We start from the raw sequence: 9553 nt of genomic DNA, 5'->3' as shown, positions 1-9553 counted from the left end.
AAAAAAAAAAATCTGGGTTTGAATTAACTGACTGTTGAAACATGTCTTGAAGAAAAACACTCAGGGATACAATTGCTTAGTTTTAAAGTGAGGTGTTCTAACTTCTAGTCAGATGAATTTACTGGAATGATATTGAAAGGTGTTTGTTGTATTCAATAGTCATTCTAGGTCTTGATAGAGAAGACACAATTCAGTAGCATGGCCCATAAGTAAGGAAGATTAATCTTTTACTATTCATTATGTATTTTCATATTTATCTGAGCATTTGCCTTCTTTGTTTTGCAGGTCACGAAATTCCCTTAACTACAAGGAGAACTTTAAGGAAAAAAAATGCTTTGTGCTTGCTAATAGTTTTTGAACTAGATGGAAAAGTTACTGACATTCAGTTCATGTAATCTAAACAGAGACTAAGCAAAGTTTAGCAAGTAAGTCTAAGCTGCCGAAAGGAGTGCTTCTTCGTTAAAGCCAGCGGCAGTGTTTTCTAGGGGCATGTGACCTGCTTTAAAATAGCAGGAGAAGATCATTAAAAGAGGAAGTCAGTTTTTGCACTGTCACCTATAAAATTGCAAACACAGCCATAAAAAATTATTATCTAACTGTAATGGGTTGATATCTGGATAGACGAAAATTTCAGCTAATGAAATGGGCTACTTCTTATCTTACTGGGATAGTTAAGCTAACTGAATGAAATATGTAAAATGTACTGAAGTAAATAATTCAATATGTGTTGATATTAGGATATAATTTATGAAGATAAGTTACATATTAATTATCTGTTAATGTAACATGCTATAGGAATTTCTATGTAATGTGTATTTTATATACTTTTAGACAGTGCTTTTTGATCTTAAAATTTTAGTCATTTGGTTGTTTTTAATGTAACTACTTAAAAGAAATCCCCCCAAACTTTCAAGATCACAAAATATTGTATACAATGGCTCTGAATGTGTCTTACTAAAAAAAGTTACCTCATAAATGATATCCATCTGGACATTAAGTAACAGAAAAGGCCAACTGGCTGAATTTATGTCTATTCGCGTAGATTTTAAGAATTCTACAAGAATGAAAAAGTTAACATATACTCCCAGAATCATAGCCTCTGATTTAAGATTGTTAACATGTTGTTGGTAAGAGAAATCTTGAAAATCAGAGATCCTAAAATTGGGTTCTATACAATGTATACAGGGAAGTTACTTTTCTAGAATGGAACATCTACCAACATAGTCTTATTAAATTAACAGTTTCAGATATCCTCCTTACTAAGATTTAATCCTTTGTAAAATAAACATGAAAAAAGTTACTCCTAGTTTTAATTTTTCTATGGAAAATTAAAGTATTTAATGTGAAAAAGAGAAGTGCCACTTAGAAAATGAAGAAAATGTGGAAGAGAAATGGGATGAATTAAATGTTCCATTTTTGGAAGCTGTCAAGATTACCATGAGCAGTACATCTCTTCTGCATGTATTTTCCTTGTTTTAATATACAGTCATTGACATTATTATAGCTCTATGGCTAGCATGTTTAAATAGAGCCCTCAACATGGCTAAATCATATAATGTCATGTATATAGTTTGGTATAAAGATTCAGTATTATATAGAAGGGTAATCTTGCTTTTGATATTAAAGATTACTTGAGTGCTTTTTAAAGAAGATAATTTTACTCTTGAAAGCAGTTTTAATTTATATTCCCATTTTGTAGAGAGAATCGGAAAGAATTTTACTTGACAGTGAAAATACAATTCAACAGTTATTGAACAACAGGTATTTGGAGTTTACTTCAGAAAAGAAAAAAAAACATTGGATTTTGAGAAGTCAGGGCACCAAGGTGCCTTTAAATTCTTAAATCTGTGAAGAAACACTTATGCTCAAGGAAGTCATCTATATGGCTTAAATAAAATTTCAATTTACAGTTATCTTTGTTCAAATACCTGTTAATATGGGTTTTATTGACTCTAATTTTACTGATGGAAGGCAGTAAAAACTGAAAAACCCTTTAAAATAGAAAATGTAAATATCAATGTTTAAGTAATATTACTTTTCATTTTCAAAATATTTGGATGAGACTAATATAAATATATAGGAATTGCCTTTTACTTTTGAATTTACAAGTTAAGGATTTGATAATATCTTTGCCTTTTGTTTGGGATTAAGCCTTCATTTTATATAGAAAACTTTCAAGCTCTATTACAGTAAAAATAAAATGATCAGGTACTGTGCCAGTTAGGCTGATCATACTGATCTGTAGCATCATTCTTCTGAGACAAGTCTGCCTTACTCATTACCTATAGACCTCTCAAAACCCTTAGACAAAAATCCAATCACAGATTCCTGGGTTCTGTAAATTAGCTTAAGGTGTATATAAGGTATATTATGGGTCATATCTATAAATTATAGTGGGTTAGCATTTTAGAGAGAATACTTCATTACTCTAGAACTATGTAATCACCAAATTAATTGAATTGATATTAACCCATAAATTTTGGATAATTTTGTTGAGTAGCTACTCCATGTACTGTTTCCTCTTAAGGAGGACATTTTATTCATTTACAAGGGTTAATAATTTTGTACTGAGGTTTTTTGAACTTTTGAAGGTTTATCTATATGGCACTCTTTTACAGGACAGGGAGGTTTGTCTGTTGAAAGAAGAAGATAAACTATATGCATAAAAAGTCATATATAAAATACTTGTATTTTCAAAGTATATATTTATAAAAATAAGTTTTGTTTTAATTAATTCAAGTAATATCAATCCTTCCATAAGACAGCAAAGTATTGAACAAAATGTGTTATGTTCAAATATCATAGGTGACATATGACTGTTTTCCAAGGAGTATATACTCCAGTTTATATGATATCACCCCAAATAAAACACTTCTTTCTTTTAAAGCTGTAGATTAGTGACTATCAGAAGACTATTTCAGAATGTAGAAGTTTTATATAACCTATTAGATCTTGTATAACATGTAGACATTTGTGGATCATAAGAATATTCTAGTTAGAAAAAATATGTTTGGGGCTGAATCCAAATTAATTCAACTGATAGAAATGTTTGAAATACATCCATTTTTGCTTTGATTAGATTACTGGGGTAAAAATAAAAACAACTTTCAGAATAAAACTTACTACTGGATCTTATCATTGGGTAGAATAGTCAAGGACAATATGTTATATATCTTATAGTTCAATGGAAAATGTTGGAATGGGGTTTGAAAAATAACTAAATGACTTTCATGAGTGACTTCAGGTAAAAAGGATGTCACCTGTTTACCTACAAAAACTCCCACATAGTAAACTAATAAACAGAATGAATTAGTGATGCTTTTAAGGTACTTACACTAGTACTGGAGACATGCTACTGAATGTATCATATTTTTCTGGCAAGTAGGCAATAAAGGAAGGCTTAACATGGTGATGTTATTTAGAGAAACAAAGTCATGAGGAACAGGCTAAAGCTTTTTCTTCCATGGTATCTTTCCCATTCAACATGTCTGCTCTCTCTTACCTGAGAATATATATATATATATATATATATATATATATATATATATATATATATATATATATACATACATACATACATATACATGTATGTTGAACTTTTCTACAAAAATCAAGACACTTAAAATGTAAGAAGAAAGCATGTACCTTTTGGACTATTCACCCTACATTACATTTAAAGCTTTAGGAAAATGACATAGAAAAATTGCTTCTTAGGAAATAAAGAGTTTGGGGCAAATACCAGTAAGAAGCAACCTGGTGGCAGATGTGATAAGATGCTCCCAAATACCTTCACAATTCTATTATTAAAGAACAATGGGAAATACTGAACTTTTAGCAATCATACCACTAACACAATCATTTTATTCTCAAGTAACTCCCCTGTATCTTTTAGAATTATTCTTGTTATTGATGAGTTACTTTAGTTTTATGTATATGTATTCCCACTTCCTGAAAACTAAAGTTTATGTTAGGACACAAAGAATGATCATTATATTTTAGCTAATATAAGATAAAGACAGTACAGTGATACAATTCCTTAATTTAGTATTTAATAATTTTTATTTTCTCTCTACCTGAAAGCATAAATCCAGATTTTAAAGCCTTAGGATTTTGTATTATACATGTAACTATTTGAGCACATCAATGCCCAGTGATGCATGTGTATATACAAAATGTCAGAAATATTAACTACTTGAAAAATTCCATAGAAATTATACTATTCTATTCAATACTATAATACTGAGAAGAGACTTTAAATACAGTCTGTAGGCAGCACATTTCAAGATTTTGATAGCTGGTTCTTGTAGTGACAGAAAAATACTTAAATTTTCCGATGGCCTTATTGATATTAATTCAGACAAGCTTGCTGTTATCATCCCATAGAACTGCTCTTTTCATTATATAAAGAAAGTTCTTTTTAAAGCACACTCATAGATTTGCTAGTGGATATCTGATATACTGAGTAGATATTGAGAATAATGTCGAATATATGCAATACTGCAAAAAAAGAGTGCTATTAACTGAAATATAACATTGAAGATACTAGAAACAAATCCTTGGTGTTGGAAAAAATCCTTCATTTAGTGATGATAAGTGCTTTCAATGTCTAATGATGAACATTTCCAGATGTATTAGGATATTGATCAAATAGGTAAAAAAAAAAAAAAAAGAAACCTTGAATATCATGGCTGAAATTCTAATTTTCTGTCATTGTTGGTGGTGTTCTCTTTTCTCTTCCATTTAGTTTTATCTTAAGAGATGATGATGGAAAAGTTTCATGTTCAGAATTAGTCTTTTTTTTTCTGTTTCAACTTATTTACATGCCAAAAATCCCTGCATAAGTCATGTTCTTGGTTGTTCAGCTGAAAGGTACCTTTTGATCCACAGATTAGCTAAATTCTTACAATGTAAAGGATAAATTCCTGTTTTCAAGAGTATTTTTCCAAGTGGTTCTTTAAATTTTAGCAATATTTTCAAGCTGACAAATTCTATTGGGAAACACAGGCTTACAATCCACTGTTTTAACATCATTTAAAATTATCTTCAAAACCAGATACTTTCAATTTATAAAAAAAAAATCATGCTATTATTTGCTAAGAAAAAAAATAGTATAACAAGGAACTAATTATAATAAACATGTTATAATATCTCTTCACTACACTTCATTTTAAAACATGAAACGTATTCTTTCATACATTAGCCAAATATGTAGGCATCTTATACTGGTCGCAGTAAATTTGCATCAGTGAGATTTGAAAAATAATTTCAAGTATTCTACTGTTTGAAACATATTAAAGTTACAACATTCTTGTTAAAATGTCAGTTCAGAGATGATACCTTATTTACTATGATTATTGAAGCTTCAATTGCTGAAAAATAGTTGGCAACTACACAAAAATAGATCCTAACCTTTTACAGAACTTGGAAAATTGCATTTCAGAGGTGCTTAAGCAAACTTCTGGTATGTGTATTTCTTACATCATACCATTTAGCACAGGGAACTGCACTGAACTTCTACATGGCTGGAAATAAAGCAGTGGTGGCCCTGATGCTACATAATAACGAGGGTACCCTCTCTCAAAAACTAGGTATGGAGCAGGTTGATAAAAGCAAGTTACGTTGTCTGTACTGGGTAAAATATTCTGTTCTCCAAGTACTTTCAAAGCCAAAAGGGTGATCATGTTAAGGGTCTGCCTTCTTTCATATCCCATGAGGCAGACAGTACTTTGGTTCACAACTCCATGCAAGGTCATAAGGTAGTCGTACTTGCTCTTTTCTTCACCTATGAAATGGTTGCGGAGGTATGATTCAATCTTCTTTTGCTGTTCTGCTACATCAGGAAAATCAATGAAAAATCTAGAACACATATAACGTTCCAGAATCTTAATTTCTGCTTGAGAAGCTGGTTTGAAGTCACGAACCAACAAATTGCTATATTTCAAAAGGCCACCACCTCTGATCTCTTCAGGTTTTCTGGTAGATATTAGCTTGTATTTTAAATGTATCATTGCTTCTTGAAAGTCCCCATACATACTTTCAGCCACCACAACAGGACAGGATTCTTTGGTTAGCTTGGCATTTGGGACACTATAGAAATCTAACATGGAATCCAAAAGAATTTGAAAAGAATCTACACTAAATTCAAATTGTCGTCTGAGTGAATTCACAAATTTTAATTCTACATTCTTCCCAGTGTTATTTGAAAGGGAGATGAGACTCCAACGATCATGGTTATTGTAAATTTTTACCATTTTCTGCACATATGCTTCTTTCATGGTTTTTAGGGTAATCTTTTCTTTTTTAACACCTTTTGGCAAAAAGTCAAGTAGACAGCCTAAAACTGCATCCTTAACTACATGAAATTCTTGATCACTTGGTATATCAATACCGAAAATAATGTCCAAATCTTTATAGCTGATTCCATTATGGCTTGCGAGTATGTAACTTGCTGTTGAGCCATTCAACCTTGTATCTTTAACAATAATGCCCTGCTTTATGAGTTGATCTTTTACAACATGAACTATATGTTTTGGTTTTACCTCCAGTGTGGGGAAATTGCCCCTTCCATGAATTGGAATTACTTCATCTAACACACGATCCAGTGTTACAATATGATCCCAAGTGAGATTGCTGAATCTGATCTCCGACATTGTGAAGTCAATGGAACAACTAGGGGACAAGAAAAATAGTAAGAGGGAATGTCAGCATCTTCAAACTAATGCTAAGCTTACATCATATAAAAATGTTTAAAACAGACTTACCCAAATATAGTAAATACTTTATAAACAAAGAAAATACTAGCAAGATGTTAATAGAAATAATCATACTGAAATATGAGAAAGTAAAGGTAAAAATGATCATAAATTTTGGCGCGTTATTGAATTCAAACACATTCCCACAGATTAACTGCAATTATATAATTCATAAAATAAAAATAATATTCTTTTCTAATTTTTCTTCACAGAAATACAAAAATAATGGGGTTTGGTCATATAAGCACTACTTATAGGGAAATCATAGAATAACACTAATGTTAACTGTCTATAACTTAAATTGAGATGAGATAGCGTGGACAAAATGGAACTAATATATAAATGATATCTTTAACCCACAAATATAAAGGCATTCAAAAATACATTATTGAGCTTTGTCGATTTCATCATTCTCACTTTAAATACCATTATGATAATATCCTATTATTAATACTATAGATTCTTTGAGACTAATGATAGCATCTGATTCATTGCCTGTTTTATGTGCTCTGAGGAAATTTAATGTCAAGTGAAAGAAATAATGACTGTTGCTTGGAAATGAAGAATAGAACTATCAAATATATACACAAATTTAAATAAGAACATAGAGAAGTATGATTCTGAACATTTAAAAACATCTAGTGCAGGTATCTGATAGCTAGTATCTGATTACAATATGCTCAGATAATTTTACAAATCAGGAGCATCAAGAACTTAAATTTTTATAATACACATAAACATGATGACTACAACTATACATACTTATGTATCTAGGACATCTAATGTATTTATGTGGATCTTCCAGTAGTCTATTAAGCTGTTCAAACAAATTAGTCTATGAAAGTAAATGAAATTTTTCATGGATTTAGTCTTTGTTGTTTTATTGGTTATTTTAGTTATTTACATATCAAATGTTATCCCCCCTTCCTGTTTCCTCTCTGCAAACCCCCTCTCCCATCCTCCTCTCCCTGCTTCTATGAGGGAGCTTCCCCACCTACCCACCCACAACCCACCCACTCACTCACTCTCTTACCCACTCACCCATCTACTCCAGCCTCACCGCCCTAGCATTCCCCTATGCTAGGGCATCCAGTCTCCATAGGACCAAGGGCCTCTCCTCCCATTGATGCCAGATAAGGCCATCCTCTGCTACATATGCAGCTGGAGCCATGGTCCATCCATGTGTACTTTTTGGTGGGTCATTTAGTCCCTGAGAGCTCTGGGTGGTCTGGTTGGTTGATATTGTTCTTCCTAAGAGGTTACAAAATCCTTCAGCTCCTTCATTCCTTTGCCTAACTCCTCCGAACTAGGTATTATTTCCAGAAATGAAAAATCTTAAAACAGATTTCTGTAAATAGCATTCATATCTTGAATATACAGGGGGCTATCAGAATAATGAAAATATTTAGAATTCAAGCTGCATGTATTTCAAGTATAACTAGAGTAATAGAATATATTATTTAGTATCTGTAGGACAATCTTATGTCATTTAACTACTAAGTAAAAGCAGACCTGTGTTAGTGAAAATACTAAACCTATCATGCTCCTCTATATATTATCCTCATAAGTATGAATTAAACACTTGGGGTGTATTTTTATTATTTAATAGGACAGCATATGTAATGATGGAACATTCAGTATGCAATTATAAGACTCTTTTAAAACATATTCTTCTAGAATTATCACTGACTTATTTTAAGATAATGATTTGTTTGCCCATGTTATCAGTCTGGAAAATAGAGTTCATAACAATATTTGGATTTATGTTAACATTTCAGGAAGGTCTATAATTATTTAATAAATATTTTAGAAGTATAAACTATCTAACTTAAATCACTGTCATAAACTTTAAAGTTCTTCTTTAATATTCAAATTTGTTTTGAAAATATAAATTTCTATGCCATTAATAGAAAGTATCCTTTGTTAACTTTAGTAAAAATGAATTAGTGGCTTAATATTAGGCTTATAACCTATGAGAGGAGAATATTAATATTTCAATATATACTTTCTTAAAATGAAGAAATTACTCTCCATATAGAAATCCATAGAAAATTTATATGAAAATAAGATCATCCAAAACAATCTTAAATGAACTAGCAAAATAAATGCATAACTGATCAAAAGGTATCTTTCAGATATAACAAATTAGGAACAGCCACTTAATAGCTTGGTGCTCTCTCTCTATCCATCTATCTATCTATCTATCTATCTATCTATCTATCTATCTATCTATCTATATGAGAGAAAGGAAGGGAAAAGCATTTTGTTTCCCAGTAGAAGCATAGTAAGATCTGCAAAGAAAATACAAAAAATTACCATTTCTTTTTGCTTTATGCTAGGAACGTGATCCAGACAAGCTGCTCATCAGTGAGCATTACTCTACTGTTCTCTTGACCACCTTTGCTAGTGATTCTAAGGTTTCTAGTCTCTAGACTAGGCTTCCAATTTAAATGTGTGTCCATATATGTGTGTGTATAAAAATTTATTATTGGCATTTGTTAAAAATGAACATAGGAAGTTAATCTGCTAGGATGTGAAGAAATGCTGTCATTGGTTAGTAAGTACTTCAACTTCCTTAATAACATTTTTTTTAAAAAAAGAACAGTTCATATTTTATTTTAGTATTCTCTTGCTACAACTAAATAAACATCTAGTTTGTATAAACTACTTTTTATTAAATTAACATGTTAATACTAACTGAAGAGTTTTAAATTGCCATTTTCTGACCATCTGTATATATTACAAAATTTAAATAATTAAATTAAAATAGAAATTATATTAAAATATAAAATTACCATAAC

The 9553-nt window shown here is 30.9% G+C and overlaps 1 protein-coding gene across 3 annotated transcripts in view; it reads right to left on the bottom strand.

Annotated features, from left to right (window-relative positions):
* Positions 1–3612: 3612 nt before the first annotated feature.
* Tent5d (terminal nucleotidyltransferase 5D) overlaps positions 3613–9553 on the bottom strand; it is a 58541-nt gene continuing 52600 nt past the window's right edge. For all 3 annotated transcript variants that reach the window (XM_031366916.1, XM_031366923.1, XM_031366929.1), the window contains one exon: positions 3613–6669. In XM_031366916.1, the coding sequence (XP_031222776.1) occupies positions 5475–6650 (1176 nt within the window). In that variant the 5' untranslated portion in view covers positions 6651–6669 and the 3' untranslated portion in view covers positions 3613–5474. The remainder of the gene's footprint in view (positions 6670–9553) is intronic.

The sequence above is a fragment of the Mastomys coucha genome, chromosome X (genome assembly GCF_008632895.1).
Source record: "Mastomys coucha isolate ucsf_1 chromosome X, UCSF_Mcou_1, whole genome shotgun sequence".
NCBI lineage: Eukaryota > Metazoa > Chordata > Mammalia > Rodentia > Muridae > Mastomys > Mastomys coucha.
Note: the sequence above shows the minus strand (reverse complement) of the source record. Positions and strands in the feature narration are given on the sequence as shown.